Raw genomic sequence first — 27,234 nt, 5'->3', positions numbered from 1 at the left:
ACCGTGTGACGTTAATTTTGGGTATCATATTTATATTCAGCCGATGCAAGCATCACGTGTTCCTTAATGACAGACCCATACGTTATGCGACCAAGTCACACGGCTCCATCTGTTCGATGGCCAAGGCCGTGAGTCACGGGTCGCTCTCGCCTGAGTGTCGGTGACGAAAAGTGAGATCCCGAAACGGTTAAATCGTATTTCGGATGACCTGCGAGATCGAAAGAACCGCGCCGCCAAGATACAAATCGGAGTTTTGTAACCGTCGGTTAATTGGACCCACCACGGGACTGACAACGCGCGATTATCGGGGTTACGTAACCACGTGAGCTATACTTCCTCGCAGGTCTTCGAACTCTTATGCGAAAACGTATAAATAAAGTGTCTTGTGACTTGGTGTTTATCAGGAATAATAATTGATATTTATTTAAAACAATATGCAAAATATGTGAACGCAATGTCCAAAAAATATAAAGCGGTATTCTAGTCTATGAATTTGAAAAAATCGATTTATTTTCATATTTTCAAAACTTAACGATTAGCACAAAAAGGTTCCTGGTCTTGACGACCTTTTCATCAGAAAAATATTAAAGGAATTTTCAAAAAAAAAACACTAATTAAGATCATCAACCTAATAAAATAAATGCACCATTCAGACTACAATATATATTACAACTGTGGAAGGTAACTGAAGCAATTATGATGCCTAAAACCAAGAAAGCCACCTCATAAAACAACTTCATGCCGGCTAATATCACTATCGCTGATAATGTCCAAATTATTTGAAAAACTTCTATTGAAAAGGATAAAACCAATGTTGAGGAAAATCATATTTCCGGATCAAATATATATCGTATATAAGTGAGCAATAGTTCTAACAAAAAGATGCCTGTTCTAACTTGAGGAAAATACAAGCATGTGTGCCACAGGAAACTGTATTGGGTCCCGTCTATCTGCTGTACACTGGAGACTTCCTTACATTCATTGAAAAATTTGATGGTACATTTACAGATGACTGGCAGTCCTAGCCATTGGAGATCATATTAGACAGATAATACTGGACAGAAAAATGGCGTGTCAAAAGTGCATTTAGGTGGAGGCTACATGTTAACAGGAAATGTGAAGAACCCAAGTTGATGTACAAAAAGCGTACTGGTTATTGGGTAGGTATTCAGCACTACACAGTATATAATCAACATATTTTTCACCAACAAACAGCAAGCTTTCAAATCAAAGTAATGAGGAATGCTCTTAAAACCCCTTGGTAATTCATAAATAGTGATCGACATAGAGACTTGGAAAGGGACATCATCAACGAGGCCGCTAAAAAAACTCCTCTTAACTTGAGTCATGAACAAATACTTCTTCTCCATGTCAATAATGAAGCAGTTTAGCTTCTCTGACAAGAGCTGATGTAGTATGATGTTATTGCAGAAGCAGAGCACAGCGCTAGTGTACAGTAAGATGATGGAAACTAAAATATAATGCGAAATATCTTAGATTAAGTATTGTTTTTAACCAGGCTATTAAAAAACTTGCCTTGATTTGAGACATTAACAAAGAGCTCTTCACCATGTTGAGGCATTATAGAGAGAAAAAACCTAATACTGATACACCAGTTTGGGTTTATTAACAAACATTCAATAACTGACCAGGTGCATAGAGCAACAAATGTAATTGAAAAAGCTTATGCAGGTAAAAAGGTTCAGCTACATTATTTGATGTAGCACAAGCTTTCGTTAAGGTATGACATGAGGGTCTTGTTCATTAGCTACAGAAAATTTTACCGAAACAACACCTTGTCCTATTAAAATATTACTTTACAGCCAGAAAGTCAAACAAGAAGAAGTCTACTGTACAATAAAAGAAGCTAAAGCAGATGTATCACAAGGAAGTGTGCTGAGGCCAATTATTTACCTATTCTGCACGTGTGTCGGAGACGATAACGAAGAAACCACACCAAAATTACAACCAGCAAGTGATAATATAAATAAATGGACACAAACCTGGAAATCAGATCGCACAAGCACCAATAGCAATAAATAATAATATCATTCCATATAGCAACAATGCTAAGTATCTCGGAATAAATCTTGATGCAAAACTTCGCTGGAAGTAACATAAAGAAAAGGAAAGAACTGGAGTTAAATATAGAAAAATATATTGGTTAATTGGAAGAAAACCACAAATATCAGTACATAGCAAATTGCTATTATATAAGCAAGTATTGAAACCTATGATGGTTACTCCGGGAAAAGTTATATCCTGCCTTGAGAAGTATTGTCTGATTACTTACGCCGAAACCTTGATTCTTCCAGTTATTAGGTCAAAACCAGGAGCTTTTTAGCATTGATTTCTTTATGTATTGTTTGTTTTACTTCCTTACCAGTAAATTTCTCATGTGGCAGATCCATTTGAAACGGAGTGGTAAGAAAGTTAACTATGTTATTTTCTTCTGTTGTGGATATTTCAGATGGGTACGGATTAAATATTGTTTTTAAATGTTTAGATAAAACTTCCGCTTTATCTTTATCATTCCTAGCCCAGGTATTGTTGTCAATTATATATATATATATATATATATATATATATATATATATATATATATATATATATATATATTTTTTTTTTAATTATTTAATTAATACATTGTTACTAGTCGTTTCCATCTAACTTACAATTTGTCTTTGTGCTAACTTAAATCTAGGTATATAACTAGGAGGACCCATCGGCCCTAACTCAGTCTCTGGTGAAATAATGTTTATACATGTCACTGCTGAATTTTTTAATATATGCACCTCATTACACAACACTACACAAGATCAGATGGTTTGATTCTTTTGAGTCTGTGTCCTGTTTTGGTGGTATCCAAAAGTTGCTATTCTCATGAGAATAGTCTTTCCTCATGCCCCCTTGAAATTCTCCTGATTTCTTGACTGACTGTGAGTATCTGAAGGTCTCGATGTAGGTAATCAGTCCTATAGTATTTGGGTGCACCCACAATACCTCTCAGGACTTTGTTCTGAAAAATTTGTATTTTATTAATGTTGTTACTCTTTGCAGAACATCCCCATAATTGAACTCCGTATGTTCACATAAGTTTCAGTATTTGCTTATATAATAGCAATTTATTATGTACTGATAATTGTGATTTTCTTTTCTTTTCTTCTTTATATGTTCCTTCCAGCGAAGTTTTGCATCGAGAGTCAATTATAATGGGTGGATTATGTTGTTGAGGTTTTTTAATCTTTTTTCTTACTTTCCAGAGAGAATATTCCGTTGCATCAGTTGGCGTTAAGTTTCCTAAATAGTTTTGAATTCCTTGATTTTGTTTCTCATTGGCCAGTTCTTTCAGCTCTTTTGTGGCCTTGTTGAATTTTCTTCTGTTCTGATTTCTTGACAAGTTTTTCGCAGTTTTCTGTTTTCGGCAATTTTTCGTTTAATTGTAGATGAAATATAATTAAACTTTTGATATGTCACGTTATTAGGAGTTGCGTACCATGCGGCCTCTTGTATAGATTTTGTTATATTTTTTGCTGCTATTTCTGTGTCTCTTTCTGTTTTGAGAGGTAAATTTAGAGATATTAAACTGTCTAATTTCTCTCTAAATTATGGCAACAACATCATGAGCTAGTAAAGAGAGTTTAGAAGAATTCTCTTTTTCTTTATGGTATTTTTTCTACATTTCTGTGTCAGATAGTTCACCTAAGATACCAGAAATGGTAAAAGTAGTTCGTAGGAGAAATGAAACCGGGTTAGATGATGATAAATCGGGTATTGTTCCGACTGCAGCGCTTTATCGCGGTGGATTTGCGTCGCGGAACGCTATAGCCGTGGGAACAAAGGCCCCCGAAGACTTTTCCATCGTGAAAAATAGAATGGACCGGCCGCGAGCTACGGGAGTGCCGCCGTTGTGACGCAATCGGCGGGGCGTTACGGTCGAGAGCCGTTTTCGGCGGCGATGTTGTTTTGTTCGCGGCGAAATTTTGACAGGCGCGGATCTTTACAACGATAATTGTTTACCGTCCGTTGACAATAACCCCATTGTTCCGAATTATAAGCGTAAGGGTCACCGTAATGACTTACTTCCAATCAAGAGCGAACTGTTCGTAAGTCAGACGTCGTTTCTTTAACTATGTTACGAATAAACTTGTTTGTTATTCAATAATGAACGACTGTTAACTATTTGGTGTTGATTTGTTCTTTAGGCCTTAGTAGCATAACCCAACTCTTAAAAAAATTATAATGATTGGGCTAGAAGCAATAAAGGCAAGGCTGACATTTTCTCAAAAGGTGTAAAGGCAATAGTACGTAGCAAAAATTATTCTCAAACTAGGAAAAACATCAAAAATGTCACCTCCTACTGGCCTAAGAGGTCAATTGAAAAGTCCCCGGCCTACCATGGTAAAACACATTTTTTTGGCAAAATTAGTTTGTTTTATTCAACATAATTCCCTTCAGAGGTGATGCACTGATTATAGCGACCCTCCAACTTTTCGATACCATTTTTGTAGTAGGATTTATCCTTTGCTTCAAAATAGGCCTGAATTTCGGCGATCACCTCTTCATTCAAATGACGAAAATTTCTTCGCAGTGAGCATTCTTTGATATCTAAGAACAGGAAATAGTCGCTGGGGGTCAGGTCTGGAGTATACGGTGGATGAGGAAGCAATTCGAAGCCCAATTCATGGATTTTTGATACGGTGCATGGTCTTGGTGAAGCAGCACTTTATTTTTCTTCAAACGCGGCTGTTTTCGGCGATTTCGTCCTTAAAACTGTCCAATAACGCTATGTAGTAGTCGGTGTTGATGGTTCTTCCTTTATCAAGGTAGTCAATGAAAATTATTCCATCCTCATCCCAAAATACACACGCCATAAACTTGCCAGCCGGCTGTTGCGTCTTTCCACCCTTTGGAGCGGGTTCATCGTGTGCAGTCGACTCGGATCGCTGTCGATTGAACTTCGGAGTGAAATAATGGAGCCACGTTTCACCCATTGTCACATGTCGATGGAAAAACTGGGGTTTATTACGGTTGATCATCTTCAAACATTATCAACTCGTCGTTGTTTTTAGTCAAAAGTGAGCGTGCGCGGCACCCACTTCGTACAGAGCTTTCTCATACCCAAATAATCTTGAATGATATGATGTATACGTTTAGTTGATATCGCTAGAGTGTCTGCTATTCATTCAGTTTCAATTTACGGTCATTTTAAATATTATCGTCAGTAACAACCTCTTTTGAGCATCCACTGCGTTCACCTTCTTCGGTGCTCGTTTCACCACGTCTAAACTTATCATAACAATCCTTGGTGGTTGATTATTCTGGGCCTGTGTCCAGAAACTCGGCACCAAGCCAAGTTTTTTCTTCAACAGTACTTTTTTCCTTCAGAAAGTAACATTTTATCCACACGCGAAATTCCTTTGTATCGATTTTTTTCACAATAACAAAAGTTGCTTCACTCAAAATGCTATAATTCACAAACTAATGATTCGACAGCTGTCAAATTTATACATGCATCTTTTGAGGGTTAGGGCTAACTAAAAAACATATGTATTTAATTGTACTAGCGCCATCTATGTATCAGGCTGGGGACTTTTCAATTCACCTGTTGTAAGTTTACTTTATACTTTATACCGATAATCTCAAACGTTTCTAATAAATAATACATAAAGAGGCTTAAGAAGAAATAAGGAAGATTATTTCAGAACATCAGTTTGGTTTTCGTAATAAGCACGGAACTATAGAACAAATGCATAAACAAAGTAATATTGACTTAAGTGCCGAAATATATTGTTCGACTGCATTCCTGGACATATCTCAGGATTTTGATAAAGCATGGCACACGGGGTTGCAGGTTAAATTAAATAAACTCCTCTCTTACTAACATTTCCATCATACAGTTACTAAAATCTTATCTCACAGATAGATAGACATTTTATTATAAAACAAGACGATTAACTCACTGAATTACTTCCAATATATTCAGGAGACTACAAAAATCACTACAGTGGCAAGATGTTCAGACGACACGACATATTAGCATCTCAGGAAGATCCAACAATAGCATCAAAAAACCTCCAAATACAGCTGTTACTGAAGACAAGGCGTTTAAATCAAATGAAACAAAATCTACCCATGTAACATTTACGCGTGGAAGAAAATACCCATTAATGAATATTATATTAACTTCGCCAAGTTGCAGATGCTAAATATCTAGGCCGGCGCCTAATCTGGAAGGACATATTTAATAAATGAAAACAACTTGGACTTATATCAATATCTTATTACAAATGTATTGGCTTATGGAGCGCAAATCCAAGGTATTATATAACAAGGTATTACTATTTCTCTCTCTATTCATTAATATAATTATATATATATATATATATATATATATATATATATATATATATATATATATATATGATAATATTATAATTCATATAATATATAGATTTTGGTCTATATAAGTTTTGATAGCATCAGTTTTGTTATACAAATTTTAAGACATTTATGCTAGGATAATATTAATTTTTCAGATATTTCAAAATTATATATTGAAGAACATTGTCACTGCATCTTGTTATAATTTATTGGAAGCAGTGACGTCCATTTGAAGGTCTCGACGCTAACAGACATACAATAGACCAAAACACCAGCAGGATACTGAAAGTAAGTAAGAGTTAATTTTTTTTAGATGGGTTGGGTTAAAATAAAGACTATAATTTAAATAAGGTCCAACTCATTTGTCCTTCACCAAAAGATAGCATTCAACATCCATAGTTCCACATCAGATAACAATAAAGCCCACAAATTAAACGTATATCATGTCATGTAGATCGAGTTAATTATAATCAGGATAGAAATCTTTACGGTTGAAATATACGGTTCTTCAATTCAGCATCAGCTGAGTTGGTTAAAAACAGCATTATCTACAGCACACAGTTTACGGATAAACTTAGGTAGAAAAACTTCGATACAATCTTCTAAAATATACGATATGGTTTGCTGTATCGGATATCATTAGATATTTACTTTCGTATTTATTTTTCGATCTGTTTCAGGCACATCTCACAGTCTCACGCAAGTTAATAGAAACTAAATATATAATAAAGATATTTCTTCATGGACTGTGAAGTAATTTAAAGAGACTTGTAATAGATAGTGTAAGATCTGGTGATTTCTATATGTTTGTCACAAATGTCTTGATCAAAATAATGGCTTAGAAGAGCGACACTTTAGGGCATTGAAAAAAGGAGACGACTAAACTCTTTGTCTGGAAAAAATGTCTGTTTGTTGTATCTCTTCAATTATTTTAATTTTATAGTCAGTGCGAACTTCAGGTTTTTCCAGGTTGTTTGAACGTTTGATTGTTTTACTGAGTTTGTAGAGGATCAGACATCAGTTATACACTTTGAAATTCATAATTAATACACATAATTAATAACTTTGATACTTTCGCGCCCAATTTCATCATTTCTTATCTGTATACTGACGTTATATGGTACAGCTAAGTGATTTCTTCCTGAGAACTTTTATTTTCTACTGAAATAATATATTTTTATGACTTTCCATCTCAGTTTTTGTCACATTTGCACAGATGGAGTAATGAGTGCTTTTCATCGTTATAAGTTAATCTAAGATTATCTCAAGATTTCTTTTGGCTTTAATGTATGTTGGCACCTGTGTAAAAGTTAATATTTTCATTAGGAATGCATTTTCCGCTTTTTGTTTCAGATTCATTAATATTTGTTAATTAATGTTAGATTATAACAAATGTTTAACTACCTAGTTCTGACTGATTTAACACGAATACTGTTAATAATAACTGTAGATAGTACCTGTCTTATTAATCATAAACGATTAGATTGATGAAGACGTTTATTATGAATTATAGATGTTATAGTTACAATTATTGGTCTTCAGCGTTTAAAGCATTCGAAGACCGACTGTAATTCTTTTGTTGCGTAATTTTTTGTTCCAAAAAATATTATTTTGTATTGCGTTAGATATTATTGTAGCTGATAATACCGCAGGATAATTTTCTGTTTTTCTGATCTTGTTTTTTGACCATTCTACTCAGGCAAAACTTCTTGCAATAACATGTCTTTCAATTTATTTAATCTATTTTAGCAACTGGCAATATACTACACATTGCTGAATGAATATTCTGCTTGGGTGTCGAGGTGGATTGTTTTCCTAAACTAATGCATGACTTTTTGCGTTTCGAATTGTCATGGTAGATCCACCTTTCTTTACCAGCCAAAATGTGTCATATAAAACTCATCTGTTTTTGTCTGGAAAACAATGAAACCGATATGTTAAAATATTTTTAACAAAAAAATTGAACCGACGTCGAAAAATAAATAAGGATTTTACTAAAAAGTAAAGTATAATCAAATTATAATTTTAACACGAAAAAATAATAAAATAAAACATGTACATAATAATCGTTGTAATAACTAAATTAAAATAAACAAAAACCTTATTTAACCGATCTACTACATGTATTTTATATTCTACTATATACACACAATTTAGCTTAATACCTACCTAATACCTGTTTGGTTTCGGTTTAGGTAGGTGTTAAGCTAAATTATGTGATCGCAGAGACGATGACGGAAGCGAAGAAAGACCGTCGTTGTAAAGCAGAACTGTTTTAAGGTCTCCTTTTAATTAATTTATGAATAGACGATCCTTTATCCTCCAGGAACTATTCCCAATATTATTTTCACTTTCATCATACCAATATACATATAAAATAATCATAACAGTTTTATTGTTGCAGACCAGTGCCATTTATCGACGTTTTAAGATCATTACAACGATACTTACAGTCGATCCAAATTCGGCAGATTGGAGAAGGTACTGGCTTTGAACTCGTACAAGTCGTTGCCGTGTAGATACCTGCGAAAATGCACCATATAGACCGGATATCAACGAATTCCCGAATGGAAAGCCGACACCCGACAAAGATAACCGCCACTGGCACCGACGTCGTATTCCAAGGGCTTCATCTTCGATTACCGGGCATGTGTTCGACTTCAGACCGGTCGGAAACAAAAAACTATAGTCGGGAAAAGACCACTTACAGCCTCTCGAGCCGGGCGAGATGGACGAAAGTGCCGCTCTCGATGTCGCTGATGCGATTCTTGTACAAGTAGAGGTTCTGCAGGTTGTGCAGGCCTCGGAACGTCTCGTTCCTGAGCCGTTTCAGGTCGTTGTTGTTGAGGAGCAGGGTGATCATCCGCTGGGCGCCCTGGAAAGTGCCGCTCGGTATGTCACGGATTCTGTTAAAACGCAGATCCCTGAAAAGAGAAATGAAGTGGATTAAAAAAAAATGTTTATTCCTATCGTGTTATATTTAAATATCAGAGACCCGTTAACTTAGATAAATGAATACTATTTCAATTTAGTTTGATTATGTATGAGGTTTTCATAGTTTTCAAGCTAGTATTCCGTTAAGAAATAAATCTAAATCTACTATTTCTCTTTAAAAAACTATTCATTACGATGCAATTACAATTATCAATATTTTAGGCCAGTTAATGGAATTAAAACTTAACTGAAAACAAAATCAAACTTATATCCATAGATAACAGGTCAATTGAAAAGTCCCCGGCCTGACACATAGATGGCGCTACTGGAATTACATCCATATGTTTTTAGTTAGCCCTAACCCTCAAAAGATGTGTGTATAAATTTGATAACTGTCGCATCATTAGTTTGTGAATTATAGCATTTTGTGTGAAACAACTTTTGTTATTTTGAAAAAAATGGATAAAAAGGAATTTCGCGTATTGCCGAAATATTGGTTTTTGAATGGAAAAATACTGTTGAAGCAAAAACCTGGCTTGATGCCGGGTTTCCGAGACACTGCTCCAGTAAAATCAACCATCAAGGATTGGTATGCTAAGATTAGACGTGGTGAAATGAGCACCGAAGACGGTGAACGCAGTGGACGCTCAAAAGAGGTTGTTACCGACGAAAACATTTTAAAAATTCACAAAATGATTTTGAATGACCGTAAATTAAAACTGAATGAAATAGCAGATACTCGAAAAATATCAATTGAATGTGTACATCATTCACGAATATTTGGGTATGAGAAAGCTCTGTGGAAAGTCTGTGGGTGCCGCGCAACCTCACTTTTGACCAAAAACAACGACGTGTTGATGATTCGGAGCAGTGTTTGAAGATGATCAAGCGTAATAAATCCGAGTTTTGCATCGATATGTGACAATGGATGAAACACGGCTCCATCATTTCACTCCGTCATTCGACTGGACTGTACACGATGAACCCGCTCCAAAGCGTGGAAAAAAACGCAACAGTCGGCTTGCAAGGTTATGGTGTCTGTATTTTTGAATGCGCATGGAATAATTTTCTTTGACTACCTTGAAAAAGGAAAGACCATCAACAGCGATTTTTACATAGCGTTATTGAACTGTTTGAAGGACGAAATCGGCTGCTGCTTCACCAAGACCATGCACCGTGTAAAAAATCCATGAATTGGGCTTCGAATTGCTTCCTTATCCACCCTATTTTCCAGATCTGGCCACCAGCGACTGTTTCCTGTTCTCAGATCTCAAAAGCATGTTCGCTGGGAAGAAATTTTTATCAAATGAAGAGGTGATCGACGAAACTGAGGCCTATTTTGAAGCGAAGGACAAATCGTACTACAAAAATGGTATCAAAAAGTTGGACGGTCGATATAATCAGTGTATCACCCATGAAGGGAATTATGTTGAATAAAAAAGAAATAATTTTGCCAAAAAAATCTGTTTTACTATGGAAGGCCGGGGATATTTGAAATGACTATTTTTGTATTATGATATATTCATATAGTATTAATGTGTTTTCTTTGAATTTAGTTTTTCACACTACCAATGTGCTCTAAATGTTTCTTGTATGTAGGGATTACTTTCTTGTAGCTCTATTTTCACCTACTAGCACCGATTCATTTGTCATACTTCAAACATATACAATATTGTCTGCATCAATGTCAGTACCGATTCCTTGCATATTCATTATCAACCGTGTATGCTTACATAACCTATTTCTATAATCATTAGGAACTATGATATTAATATTGACATAAACAAATTTAATATGTGTGCCATTATATGAACTTACTTTAACCTAATTTTAATTATGTTTTCGAATGAATTTTGTCCCATTAATATATAGTTTGTTAACAGGCACTGGGATTAATATGAAAAACTCATAAACTCGATTTGTCATCTCAGATTCCCTATAGTTCGTTCATTTCTTCGATTACCAATAAAAAAAGTTAATGTTTTGTTAGTTTTTCTGAGTATCATTAAATGTTCGCAACTATACGTAATAAATTCGCAAGTAAGTGATAACATAGCCATAGAATTAGCAAATAATAAACTTAACCAGAACTGACCATTACCATTCATCTATACACGGTTGGGTAGTATTTGAATTACTTGTAATTGAAATAAGCATTTGAAACACAAATACTTATTTTGTGTTTGTATTTCAAATACCTGACGCTGATGTATTTTGTAATTAGTATTTCAAATGGATATTTCAATATATCGATATTTAAAAAACATCGATATATCGTTTTCGTTTCATAGTAATACATTTTATTAGTACTTCATAGTAAAAAATTTAAGCACCTATAATGGGGATGGTATAATGGACCATTATAACACCGTCATGATATTGGACGTAGCGAAACTTTTCTCCGTATTGAATTCCCTCCATTACTCTCTGGAATAGTTTCGTTGAACACCAAGAAACATTAGAAATAGGTGTTTCTGTTCTTTGTACTGGTAATTAGAAAGAAGAAACCGTTACAACACCATCTTTATGATAATAAACCCGAGAGAAAGCAACACAGACTGGGATAAACACGTTCAATTAAGACAAATAACATTATTGCATTTCTAAATTAAGTCACTGATGCAAGAGCGGATCTGAACAACAATCAATCGCCGATTGCGGATCGAATCTCGACAATTAGCGCTTATGTAACGCCGAACGATCTAACGAAAACGAATCGGCAGCGATGAATGGCCGAGCGATCGGGTTCCGTCCATAAATATCACACGTCGTGTACTAATTTACGACGATTTCGTTCGGTAATTGGTCGAAATCGGGTAAATTACCTCTGAAAAGCGTGTTACGAGATCGGTTCTTTGTCTGAGCGGGTGTACGACGCTGATATTTCCGACAGCGGATATCCCCGACCGCTATAGACACAGTGGATAATAAAATACGAGAAAGAGTAGGTCTCGTCGTTATAAATGTCAAAAAGGTATGTTTACTACCTTTTTAGTGTCGGCAATCTCTGCTTGTTGGTTAATTTCATCAATATTCGTATTGGGTGCTTGCCACTATTTTATTCAGCGATATCTGTTGGTTAACATGGAAGTATCCGCGTAAATCACTGTTAAACAATCTAGCCTAACTGTCAAACTCGTCAACTTTGATGATGATTTCTCCGCCTAAAATAACCGTTTTCCATCATAGAGTAATATATATAGTATTAATAATAATTAGTATAAATAATTGTATAAGTAGTAGGTAAAAGCAATGCTGGGCCACACGCACATCCTTAATCTAGCCAGCTTGGGTTGCTTCTTCCAACGAAAGCGACGTCTGTTTTTTTATTTCCGCTTATACACTCTATACAGATCGCTTTTGAGAATGAAGATGCATTATAATCAAATACTAGTGATTATAATTAAGGCACAAAAATGCTGATTGCACTCAATGTCAGACACACAAATGTACCGTCATAAACAAACCATAGAAACAAACAATCGGGTTATAGAAATTAGCCAATCAAATACCTTTGTAGAGAAATTCAAATGAACCAATCAATAAAGTGGTCTCAGAGCCATCATTAGTTGGACCACGCAAAACATTTCCTCGGTTTCGCACATTTAAGTAAAACCTTATATAGTCTATGTTCTCCATTTACTATTATTGAATTATACAGTGTATACAGACTCTAAGATTATTCAATTGAATGAATAAACAAAAACAGATGTGCCGCAAGGCAGCATTTTGAGTCTTGTTCTTTTCCGATGTCTTTTAAGAAATCTAAGTTATCACAAGTAATACTACACACTACAGATACTACAGGAACAATTACTAACTTAATAACTTACATCGAGACCTTCGGATTCCAAATGTCACGGGGGAATTAGGTGATTAGCGAGAAGAGGTGAGGAAAGTCTCGACTCCCACATAAATATCGAAGTTCTGCAACTGGTCAGGGTGTAACGCCACCAAAGGCGAATTGAAGTAACTTCGTTTTATAGCCGTATACTACTGCAATCTGTAGACGTTTCCATAGAGGGATACGAGGGTCACTATTTATATTTCGGGAATTGGCAACACTGTTGTCATGTGGGTCTATCTGACGGTTCCACCGTAAAGTTTGACATTTTTGACGATATACGTACTCAGAACATTTCGTCGCATGGACGCTATTTGTTTATTTTATATTTAGTTGAAAGTTTCGTCTCGGCAAAAAATAGAACTGAATCGTGAACATTTTCGTGCGATGATTTTTTACTATTTTCGACGTGGATTATCACAACAAGAGTGCATCAATCAACTTAATTTGACTTTCGGCGATGAAGCTCCACCGTGTATCGCTGGTTTAGTGAATTCAATCGTGGTTGTGGTTCGCTGTCCGACGAGTTTCGTGAAGGTCGTCCATAATAGTCTGTTGTGCTGTAAAACATCGATGCTGTGTGCGAAATGATTAAGCAAGATCATCATGTCACCTATTGTGAGATTGAGGCATCCCTAAGCATTAGTTCCACCGGCATATATCCGATATCACATGAACACTTATCTGTGTGAAGTTATATTCGCGTTGGATCCCACACAATTTGACAATCGCTCAAGAAAGGGTCGTGTCGTTTGGGCAAAGAAATGCTTAAGAAATTCAATCACGGTGCTTCGAAAGACGTTTATAAAATCGTGACAGGTGACGAATCATGGATATATTCGTATGAGCCCGAAAGTAAGCAGCAGTCGACTGTATGTGTGTTCCAAGATGAACCAAATTTAACAAAACTGGTTCGCGCACGAAGCACTTCAAAGAAAATGGTGGCCTGTTTCTTTCTTCTGCCTCCAGAGGATCGTAGAATAGTAAATTCTGATTGGTACACAACCATTTGTTTGCCAGAAGCCTTTGGTGGAATAATGAAAACGAGCAAGAGACGACGGATTGTTGTTCATTATGACAATGCGAGCTCTCACACATCGGCTCAAACAAGAGACTATTTGTAAACTCAAAACGTCGAATTGATGGGTCATCCACCGTACAGCCCTGATTTGGCACCCAATGACTTCTTTTTGTCTCCATCCGTGAAGGATGAACTGCGTGATCAACGATTTTCATCGCCCGAAGAAGCTATTGAAGCGTTCAAAAATCATGTTTTGAAGATATCTCATTCGGAATGGAATAAATGCTTTCAAAATTCGTTTGAGCGTATGCAAAAGTGTATCGATTATCGTGGCGAGTACTTTGAAAAACAATAAAAATATATTCGCAGCTTAACTATTTGTTTTTTTTCATATTACCGAAATATAAATATGGACCGTGGTATTATGGAAATTTGGGTTGAAACAGTACCATTTCTAACATTTTCAAAGGCTATCCATCTGTTTTTTGACTACCTGAATGGTGAACGAGTGAGATGGGTTGTTTTTACCCTCAATGTCGCTTTTACCCTCGGTATCGCTGTTGAACCAATCGCTTCTTCTTTTCAAGTAAATTAATAATTTTTATTTTCTAAACCTTTTCACATATTTTAACTTGAAACATATGTAAATTGAAATGTAACATATTTTCTGTTTCACATTAAACTCGTGTACTATACGTTATTTTAAAATTAAATTAAGCCGCCGACAGTCCACGTCGTCTGCAGATTCGATTTGTCTGTCTGGCAGTTCGGAGTGTGAGGTTTAATTGTTGTCATAAATTCGGCCATTGAATTGATATATACGAACCAATCCTTTGAAAGCGAAAAAAGTTAGTTCTTGAATGAGCGGCATTCGTGAACACCGTCTGGACCATTCCAACAAAAAAAAACGATTTTAATACGTGGCCTTTCTGGATTTTCCTCTGAATAGTCTATATTGTAATCATTGACAGCACATAAAAAATATCTAGTTTTATTTAGTCAAAAAATTTGTTTTTTATTTTATTGAGAAAGTTCTTAGCATTTGGAAAGTGGCCCAAATCATTATGATTCTCAAATCGGGGATAAAATCACAAGACGTCTCTTCCTAGGGTCCTATAAGTCTGTTACTTGTGATATCCAAAGTTTTGGAGATATTATATATGACGAGGCTCAAAATAATCCCAGAAAAAAAGCCGTGTTTCTCTGTAAAAAGCTCGGGTGTATTTCTTGATACATCTTAAATTTTTGATACCACTGCTGCAAGTTTCTGTGTCATCCGCAATTCCAACTACTAAAGTAATATCTCACAGATAAACATTTTACACTGAGACAGGGTAACGAATACACTGAACTACATTTAATATATAGTAGATTGCCAAATTATCAGGGACATTAACTCGTACATATACGAGTAACAAATTAGATTTGTTTTGTTCGTAATTTAATATCGTGTATATGACACAAATTGTATTGTTTGGGCTCGGCACCGACTTCAAACTGATCAGTTGGTAGTAGTTAACATAATATTGTAAATAGACACATAGGCTTAAGTAGGTATTAAGCTGAATTGTGTGTATATAGTTGAATATAACATACGTGTAGTAGATAGGTTAAATAAGGTTTTTGTTTATTTTTATTTAATTATTACAACGATTACATGTACATATTTTATATTCGAAGCGTTATATATACATATATATATATATATATATATATATATATATATATATATATATATATATATATTTTTTTTTTTAAAGTCTCCTTTTACCAACTATGAGTTTATCTGGACCGGGCCTAAAGTTTAACGTGGGCCCCGAACGACGGTCCTCAGCATTAAGCCTACCGACTGGCGAGTGACCAACTTTAGAAATCATCCCAGAAGACATCCGGTCTTACCCAGCCTGGTTACTGGCGTGACTGGGATCATTTTCCTTGTCGGATTTTATACTCTTGCCTAGAACATTCACAAATTTTAAACAGTCACAAACATAAATTTACGACCATGCCCCAGCAGGATTCGAACCCGCGGCTATCGTAACAGTAGGAGGATCGTCCCATCTCCTTTACCACTGCGCCACCAAGCCGGCTTTTATAACGTTTTGTTTTTGTTTTAAATATCCAAGTTTAATTATTTTTTTACTTTTTAGTCGTTTAGTTTTATTTTGAAGTCGGTTATAAATTGATTTTAAATATTTTATTTTTCTCTTTTTAGTGTTAGATATTTACTCGATAAATTACGCAGTTATTTTATTCAATACTAGCGACCCGCCCCGGCTTCGCACGGGTGCAATGCTGATACTAAATTAAATACACTACAGAAAAAATATGAACGTTGTATAGAAAAACATAGCGGCCCGCTCCGACTTTGCACGGGCATAAAATATATATGCCTATGTCACTCAATGAAAACATGATTAAAATCGATCCAGTATTTTTGGTTCATTCATTACTGCCCTTGGCCTGCACGCATTAAATTTGGAGTAAAACAATTCCTCTTCCCCTATACTTACTATGAAGATTTCCTGCTATCTTTGGAATATCTAAATTCATACAATTTTTATTACATTACACATTTTTAAACGCAAATTTTAGATTTGTAATATCTCCGAAAATATTTGTTTAATTTACATGCTGTAAGGAACCATATTGATCTATATTAATTGCACACTGTATTTAAGGTACTTAATTCGTTAAGGATTAAGGCCGTATTGCTTAAAATAGCTTCGTAAATAAGCCATTTTCTCACGTAAAAAGTAAACAATAAAAATGGTTAATGTGGGTTATCCCTAAAAGATAAACATATACCATCGCGGACTTTTTGTAGACCTTTTTATGGTGTACAATACTGTAGTACATTAATTTGATCTAACTCGTAGGGTTAGGCAGCGTTTTTGCTAATTGCTAAATTAGCCTAAAAAAATAGGTTAATTTACGACATCACGTTAGAAACCTCTAAAATTAGCAATGTTGCCTTAGTATATTATGCATGTATTATACATATAAACCTTCCTCTTGAATCACTCTATCTATTGAAAAAAACCGCATCAAAATCCGTTGAGTAGTTTTAAAGATTTAAGCGCACATAGGGATATAGGGACAGAAAAGGCGACTTTGTTTTATACTATGTAGTGATTACAATGGGTAATAGGAAAAATAGGAATAAAAAACAATGATTGAAAATAAGGAACGATTAGTAGTGATTTGACACATGTTCTAACCAAACTGGAACAACACCAAGAAGCCATTGCTCCCGCCGGGAATCGAACACACGACCTCCGTTTGGGAGCTGAACGCTCTAACCATTATACACCACCCATCGAAGTAGTTGCCGTCACGAGTTCAGCAATAACACTAATACACAAATATCAGATTATTTTAGGCAAAAAAAATATGTGAAAATATTGTACGTGTCTTTGAAATTTGAAGGTTTCACTCGATTCGCCACCGCCCCCCCCACCCCTTTTTCTCAACAGATCCTGATTTGGTTCCAGTGGGACCATCTCGGAAGTGCATTTTGAAAATCGGTCCATAATTGACGGAGAAATCGGTGAACATATATTAAAAATATATAGAGTCGAATATAGAACTTGCTCCTTTTTTGAAGTCGGTTAAAAAATATCGAAAATAACGAATTTGAAAGGCGTCAAAACATCATGGCGACGATTATGACGCGAATCTGTTTTCTTTTCGATATTTGCGGTTTCATTCAAACCGACTGTTCTGATATTAACCCGGCATCCTCGAAGGACATCGATTGGACTCGCTCTACCCACACTTTGTTCTTATGCCGTCGGTTAGCTCGTTATTCCGGTAAAGTGATGTGGCACTTCTTTTTTGTTCTGTTTCACGCCGATTTCAAGCTGAATTAACTCGGAACACAATCCAGCGTAACCGTAGATAAGTGTCCGATCCGACTTATATTTAGCGCCATCAACATTCCACGCTCGTTTCGCCACCACGCACATATTTTTTCTTCGTTCTGTTTATCTCGACCGTTACTAATAAATTATTAAATTTGATCAATCCAATTGCTTAATCTTTGTTAATTGCGATTTGATGTTAATGTAAAGGCGTTTACGAGATGTTTCAACGCTGTATGTTCCTGGTAAATATCTTTGATATATTATTACAAGCTAGATGGCTCGATTAACTTCGTGTCAGCTGCATCTATCTTGAAAATGTCCTCCGACAATAACAATAGCTATCAGGTGTTTCGTCAGGTCTGATGCTGATTCGTTTGGATTAAATAGTTGTTGATGAAGAAACGATTTTAGTTCTTGGACAATAGTTCGAAATTCGAATTATAGTATTGAACTGTAGTACTAGCAAATGGGGTACTACTAGCAATACTGGGGTACTTACTACTAGCAAATCCAGCATAACAGGGCAATTGAAAAGTCCCTGGCCTGACCCATAGATGGCACTAGTAGAATTAACTCCATATATTTTTTAGTTAGCCCTAACCCTCGAAAGAGGCGTGTAGAAATTTGACAGCCGTCTAATCATTAGTTTGTGAATCATAGCATTTTGAGTGAAGCAACTTTTGTTATTGTGAAAAAAATGGATAAAAAGGAATTTCGCGTGTTGATAAAATATTGCTCTTTGAAGGGAAAAAATACAGTTGAAGCAAAAACTTGGCTTGATGCCGAATTTCTAGATACCTCACCAGGAAAATGAACCATCAAGGATTGATATACTAAATTTAGACGTGGCGAAATGAACACCAAAGACGGTGAACGCAGAGGACGCCCAAAAGAGGTTGTTACCGACGAAACCATTAAAAAAACCTTTTTTTGCAAAATTCAAGCAATTATCTCCGTCTTTTTCTCTCTCATAATTTATACAGCAAAAGGGTTTGTACATCTTCGTCTGGCATCACCAATTGAAATAAAAAACAGTAGTAATAACTATTTTCAGTCGCTAGTTTTCTGAGTATCGACTGTTTCGACTGTTTTCAGTTGATAATTCCCAACGCTAGATACAAGCTATGACATGCGTAGCGTTTAAAACAAAAAAATTAAAATTAGTGTATTTTATGGCATGAAATGACGACTTGTTGAACGGCGACACAAAACGACACTGAGGGTTTAAATCTATTATAACATAGCCCAAATTCCTAACTCTAGATACCTCTAGTCTCATAAACACACAGTCTTGTTCCTTTGATGCAAAAGGTTGTATCAGTCGCATGATATAACACTTTTCTTCTAAAGACACGACCAAAGGGATGTAAGTGGTCGTTATTAACTTACCATGGCATTTTTGCTTATACTTTCATTTTGTAATTTGTAAATTCTTATGATTTTTATGTACCTTTCTTTGTTAATTGTTTTTGTTGTGCAGATTCAATGTATTCTCTTATTGTCGTCACTACTAAGTACTGATCCCTTCCTATTTTCACGTCACACTAAACATGGTAATTTGGTATACAAAACATGGAAAAAAGCATCATCGGCGAGGAGGAATAATTCTCTCTACCAACATATGTTCTAAGATTTATTGTTCATTTAAATGTAAATACTTTATTTATTGTTTTTTCCATTTTGGAAGCAAATTGCAGAAACGTATAAACTTTATTATACATCCAGACATTATTTAATAACAATAGAGACGTAACATGAATTTACAATCATCTGTTGGTCATAATAGTGTTAATACGCATGGTAATTACTCTTTAACAATTCCAATTATTTATTAATAACAATTATTAAAGGTTCTCGCAATTGCGTTCACGTATAACACATTATTAACGATAAACCTTGATGTAATCGTAATGCGTTTGAAGTTCCATTTCAACTATTCTATACTGCACGAATTGCTATTTTTTTACGCAGTCGTACGTATGGTGATAATTGCTTTTCGGCGCCAATAATTTCGAGATAAACTCAATAATTGCACTAATGTATTTCGCCAATAAAAGTCCCATGTAATAGCTGCATTATAGTGTCATTTTTCATAGGTATGCAGTTGATACAAAGAGCAAATCTAGTTTGCCATTATATATACGTGTACTAGGTGATTAGTAATAAATTGTATCTTAAAATTAATTAAATATAATGTCTTATTTTAGGGTCTGAAAACGATCATAAATCAGGGGGAGTTAAATCTGGCTAATAGGGCGAATGTTGCTGTAATATATATTTTAATTCGCTGATTTTCGTCTTTTGTACTACGAGAGAAGGCTGTTTTATTCATTAAATTAAACGTTTCTTGCATACAGCTGATTCAAAAGCTTGCAATTGTTTATTGTTTTAGTAATTCGGGTGTAATCTACTAACTAAATTCCTTTTATATTCTAATAGTCGTTTGAATTAATATTCTATTACAAATTAGTTTGTGTAAAAGCGATTTATTTTTTAATATAATTTTTTAAATTCAAAACGAACAAAAAAGAAACACTTGCGGTTCGAGGAGTTGGAAATCTCAGAATCGACCGTTAGAAAGTTTAAGTTAGGTAATTTGATATTTTATTGGTGTGTTTTATGGGAAAATTGAGATACGGGTAAAGAAACTAAAAGAGCGTGATTGTCACCTCTGCTTGATTGGGATCTGCCATCCTTGCAGACACCTAGCACCAAAAACAATTGCCATAATTGGCAACATGTTTAGCCCCTCCTCGAACTGAAGTTGTCAAATGTGATAACGTAAGATGCTCAAGGGATTTTCAAGCTCTATGAAAGTCCGTTTATGCAGCCGTAACCGTCAGAGTAACTACGTTTTTCAATCGTGCCGATTATACAGTGTTTTATGCTGCACAACCCGAGTTCTTCAAGTATTCATTTATGTATTCAGTTTTCTATTTATTTATCTATTCAGTTACCTATTCATTTATCTATTCAGTTATCTATTCATTTATCTATTCAGTTATCTATTCATTTATCTATTCAGTTATCAATTTACTCTGAACATTCCCCGCTATTTACTTATTTAATTATTATAACTCATAATCACTATAAATCAAAGGTAATAGTTTTATGGTTGCAACTGTAAATATAAATTGTAGCTATCTTATAAACCAGAGGCTAATGCCAAAGTGGCCAAAGTTTCTGATGTGTAGTTATGATCTATGGATAATTTCAAGCATACATAAACTCCACTGAAAGTGGTTCCTACTGGCTCTTGATGGCAGCGTTATCTAGCGTGTGGCTTTTAGCTTTCTCTCTTGTACGCATTGCACGTCCATCATAGCTGGAGCTGGAGAAGTGAGTGCACTAGTAACAGTACTGTTCATTTGTTAATTTGTTTATTTATTTTAAAAATTCAGTTTAATCCTAGCGAGGCCTACAAACCTTAGTGATAGTAGATCTCGCGCTTTATCCCTTGATCACATTGCACGTCATTGCTAGTGTTACGATATAAGCTGGTACGTCGTGCTATCCTTTCGTACCGTGTGCACATATCATACTTCATCAAGCATAGTTTATCATTGCTATCAAATATCGCTATTGTCTTTCATTATTATTCTGTTATGACACGTTTAGGCAATGTTATCACTATCGGCACTGAAAACTCAACAGACCGACGTACAAATTTAGTTACCAGTCAATTGGCCCTAATTATCAGTATCATCACGGGTGTTAATCAACCTGGCCAATAATTCCTTTAATAATTATACGGCTGATTTAACGTTCTTTATATCTTACTCTTTTTCTCGAAAATTGGTTGCCCAGGTACTTTTTTTCAGAACTGTCGCCCCACTATTTCCTCAATCGACGTTTCCTTTTTAACTTTAGTTTAATCGATTTATTGTTGTTTGTAAGTACATTACATGATGTTTGTTTTATTGTGTATATATTTTTCTGTAACTAAAATAAACAAATGTCCTTTAAAAATAATTAATTTTTTTAATTTATGCCCACATCGTAAAATTCGTTCTACATTTGTTACTAAGATTTTAACAAGCGTATCTAACAACATGTCATATTTAAAAAATGACCTAATGTTATATAATGAATTATGGAATAAGATTTCATTGAACATCCTCTCTTATTCAACCGGTAAAAATAAAACGTTTTTTAAGAGTGTGTATGAATGTATTCCAAGTTGACAACAAATGTAAAACTTCACACATGTATGTAATTAGTAAATTTATATCATCAATTATGTCACAATGAACGAGATTAATAAAGCTTTTTCGATTTAATGGCCAGAACTGTTAATAGGCAGTTCAGGCGGCAGTACCGACAACAACAACCAATATAGGACCTAAAAATAGTGAGAAATTAGAAATTATATTGGGTCCTAGAACTAACGCGATAATTAGTATTAGGTGCTTTTATCTGTTCTCAAAATTTATTCAGATACTTATTGAATATTTTATACAGAAGATTGCTTAATGAAGTGATTTTCTACATGCCATGTATATATAATATAGACAGAAGAAATACTTATTGCCAATAGGGCAGATTGTGGACTTACGAAGAGTAATAAAAAAAATGTGTATATTAACAAAAAAAAAACTTATTGAGACACTTTCCTATTTTGCCTGGCAAACTATCTATAACCAGAAAGATGAATTTATTTTTTTATTTTTCCCTCTAATGTAAATATAAATGTCTCGAAACATCAAATGCCAAGCAGTTTCAAAATTATTTTTGTAACATCTTTATTAGATGCGCTTAGTACAATTTTAATTTACAATTAATTTATTACTACATTTCATTTGTGCTTGGATTAATTAACAAGCAAAACGAGTGCGAGGAAATACATCAATATGTATTCCTCAATTATAAAATTATAATTACTTATAGCTACAGTTTACACTAAAGGTATACACTTTATATAAGTTCGTATGGTTTTGTTACCTTCAATCTCCTGACATCCTGCGCGCTGTCCAGCAGTCGTATTGCTTCCACGTTAGTATGATTTAGTAATCTTCTTTCGTGTTTCAAGGCGAAATCTTGGATAACTTCACAAATCCATTTGATTTCCGGGTCATCGTGCAATTCTTTGTTGGTTACGTAGCGATAGGCATTGATAATCAATCGAAGAACCTTGTTTTGACAGCGTTGTATGACTAGTTGATTTGAATTTTTAGTGCAACCCCATATTTGCACCCCATAGGTCCAAATTGGCTTTATGATTGTATTATAGATCAACCTCTTTGATTTTAGACTAAGTTGAGAGTATCTTCCGGCTAACACCAGTATAGTTGTTTTATTTTGGTTCTAATGTGTTTTGCTTTTTGTCTAACGTGATATTTTCAATTTAATCTACCGTCAAGGTGAAAATTTTTTTGAGGGTTTAAAATGGGTTTTCGTCCAAGAAATCTTACAGCTGCTTGCTCTACCTTTTTTGATCATCCAGATCATTTTTGGCCATTGACATCAAAATTATTACTTTTAAATCATTGAAATCAAAACCAACAAATGGGATATCACCACCACCATCGTCATAAGTTTCTAAAAGTGTTTGAGGTCGATAGGTTAGCTGTATACAATAGATATAACAATGGACCAAGAACACTGCCCTGCGAAACACCCGAATACATTGGGGGTAGGTCAGTGTATTCATCACCCTGATTGACAATGAAATGTCTGTCTGTGAGGTACGATTTCAGCAGTTGAAAGTGCGTATGGGGCAAAAGCTTTTTCAATTTAACATGCAGTCCAGTGTGCTACACCTAGTCGAAGGCGTGAGAAATATCAAGAAATACAGCGGAGCAATATTTTTTATCGTTTAAGTTTTTGTTAATTTTTATAACTAAAATAAAATGAGAAGGAAATACAAATTTCGACAGACAATACATTAAATATCTTGATGACGTATGTATAAAATTTCTTTGGAGAGACTATACCTCTTTTGAATATCTAGATGATTTAACAAAATATTTTGTAAGAAAAATAAATTTAGCTAATCTACCTCGAACCAATAACCATAAATAGAGTAACTAACGGTTATTAGTTGCACAATAAAATTAATTAATGACAGTACCAGCTACTGGATGTTGATGTAGACGTGAATTATGATGGAGTAAACCGCCATTCTACGTGCCCGTTCTATCAATAAACTACAAGAGGAACGAAACACTGGAACAGTATCAAATAGATTAATTAATCGCATAAAAAACCGACGAGAATTTATCCGAGCTACATTTTCAGACGTTTCCCATGACCGGCCGGTGAGTTTGGCTCCGGGCCAAAATCGAAAACGTACCTACCGTAACCTTGATACGAAATGTATCTCTTCTAATTTTTATTGGCAAAACACGTCAATCTAGTAGCACTGTCTTACATATATGTATGTAACTCCATCATTTACTACATGAATAAATTGTGTGCCATGATTTCGTCGCTAGCAAACCGTTGGGTTGTTGTGAAATTGAAAAACGATTATATAAACTGAACGCAATAAGAATTTCAGAAATATATTTAATATGGTAATGTTGATTCGGTGTATGATGTGACGAAACAACCAGAGTCCGGATTTCAAGGCATTATTACATATTTTATAAATAGATCTATGTTTGTTGTAATGACACATGTCAAAATAATCGGATTTTTTTTCAAAATAACATGTTGATTTACGGTTATTCCGAGTTCGAAAGGATCCAAGTAGTGATGGGAGCTATCTACTATTTTACTACTATACATATATATATATATATATATATATATATATATATATATATATATATATTTTTTTTTACTGGCTATTTTCTACTATTGACTGTTTTCAGGCGCTATTTTCGGTCCGACTGATTTTTAACGTACTGGCTCTGTCATTAACAAAAATGTATTCAATTTATGCTTTCATAGAGAGATTTATAGGTAATATATATATATATATATATATATATATATATATATATATATATATATATATATATAATTTAAAATTTAATTTAATAAAAATAATTTTGACTATTTTTATTTAATTTTTGTTACAAAATATTGCATTTTCTTTATTTATATATAAAGCTATTTAATAAAACATTTACTTTATTTAAAAAGCTCTAGTAATTATTACGCGATCATTTTTAATTATGTTATGAATTAGTTTTTTTTCTATGATTAGGTATATGTTTAATTTTTATTTAGTATTTATGGTTATTGTACATCTTTAGTTTTTAGGTTTTATTTAAGTTATATTGTATTTTTGTTTGTTTGTTTGTTCAAAAAACTGTTGTTGTTTAAAATGTCAATTTGTTGACCTTTAGAATGTATTTCTTGCTTAAAAATCTTATTCTATTGCTATGAGGAATTGGTGGCCGACATTAAAAATCCCTTTCAACTACCCACTGTTTGTTGTATTAACCCGATTTAGCAACATTGGTAGTGTTTATTTATTCGTAATAATATATATGCAAAAAAAATAACCAAAATATACAAAGAAACTCTGATACTGATATGATTGAATGATTGGTTAAACTTTCATTCAACAGGCATGTTTAAATCTTAGCCGTTTGCGTTTATGAACTTGTTTTTCAACTCTGCACTGACAGTGGCACCTTAAATGAATTCCTAATACGGTCTCAGAGAGAAAAATGATAGACTTTTTCTTAAGACTGTAATGACGTCCAAGTCTCGAAGCTATACAGATGGATTGACAAGAAGGCTTTCAAAAAAGCTCCCCCACACCTACCATCTTACCTACCAGCTCAGCCAAGTACTTGAACTAATGCGTTTGCTGTTTGTAACCCTTGTTAACCACCCACCGATACCAATGTCTTCTATACCTACAAACCAACATCATACAATGCAGCGTGAGTAAAAATCCATAAGATCATCTCGGATCTAAGAGAAAAAACGTCTTGCCGATATTATTGTAAGGAGTAACCAGTGTTTCTATCACTCTGTAAACTTCAAAAATGACAGGGAATAGCCTTTGTTGTGTCAAGAAAATAAGGCATTCGCTACATTCGCCACGTCCGAAAAGAAGGACACGAAAATCTTTTATTGTCCTATAGTCGTCCTTCAGAACTCGAAAATATGTATATTGTAGTATTATCAGATATTGTTACCTCATAAATTTAATAAATTAGCTAAAAATCCTTCATTTTCTTGCACACTGCTCTTCATTCTCTGTATTTTGCACTAAATATAACTACCCGAATTTTTAGTACACCGTTCAATGTTAATTATGAGATCTATATTTAGAATAAACAAATTAAATTGCAAATATAATGACCGCGGTGTATTCAAAATGGGCGTACTAATTCATATGTCCTTCAGAAATAGTTGGCAAGCGTATAACGTGAACCGAAAAATGGACATGCAGATTTTTACCAGAGTTCTTCGTTTTCGTGTATGATATCATACTAAAATTCTCAGTTGTATTGCAATAAAAACACGTTTTGGTAGTTTAATTTACTATATAAGCGTTTTTTTTCTGAAATAATATATGTTTTTGTGCTTCACCAGAAATAGTAACTGCAAGAAAAGCTAAAAAGTTTGCTTTCGAATAGAAATGCTCGTGTCGGCATTTTAAAGCAAACGATTAAGTATCAGTGCGGTGAAAAACTAGCTAAATGTAAAAATCGTTTATTTCAACATTACCATCATACGTTATAGGTTACCATTATACGTATAGAGTTTTTCGCATCGTTAGCTGATATGGCTGAGCTTTCTGCGACATCTACTATTGTCTAAACTCAAGCAAAATTGCCTCAAGGACATCGTGTTATAACGTAATTGGGGAAATTTAAAGGAGTGCTTTCAAATTCTCCATGTCTTCGTTGGTTCAAAAAAATATTGACCTGTAAGAAACACTTACAAGGAAGAGAAGACTTGGGACTATTATTTAAGGAGTTATTACAGGTTTTTGACTAAAATGAAAGCCCGTAGCTATAAACTTATTGTAGTTAATATAGTTAATTTGAGAAGATTATTACTGGTTATTTCACAGAAGTCAATTTATGTAAATATATAAAATGATATTAAACAAACTATGAATTCAATTTTAATATAGCAATATAAAATTAAAAATTTTAACAATAACTTATATTATAATCTTCTGCACCTAAAACTATATTATAATGATTTTGAAAACTTTTTTTTTGTTTTTTTTTTTATCACGCTATCCTATTGTTATGCCTGTATGTGTCTTT

At 34.3% G+C, this 27,234-nt stretch overlaps 1 protein-coding gene across 2 annotated transcripts in view; it reads right to left on the bottom strand.

The window, feature by feature from the left end:
• Pxn (Peroxidasin) overlaps positions 1 to 27,234 on the bottom strand; it is a 102,567-nt gene that overhangs the window by 22,646 nt on the left and 52,687 nt on the right. For both annotated transcript variants that reach the window (XM_076415493.1, XM_076415492.1), the window contains exons 2-3: positions 9,093 to 9,308; positions 8,836 to 8,907 (exon numbers count right to left, since the gene is read on the bottom strand). In XM_076415493.1, the coding sequence (XP_076271608.1) occupies positions 8,836 to 8,907; positions 9,093 to 9,308 (288 nt within the window). The remainder of the gene's footprint in view (positions 1 to 8,835; positions 8,908 to 9,092; positions 9,309 to 27,234) is intronic.

Source organism: Rhynchophorus ferrugineus, unplaced genomic scaffold (assembly GCF_030347505.1).
Source record: "Rhynchophorus ferrugineus isolate W39M unplaced genomic scaffold, kcgeb_rfMv2 rfM10, whole genome shotgun sequence".
NCBI lineage: Eukaryota > Metazoa > Arthropoda > Insecta > Coleoptera > Curculionidae > Rhynchophorus > Rhynchophorus ferrugineus.
This window is presented reverse-complemented; position numbering and strand designations above follow the sequence as displayed.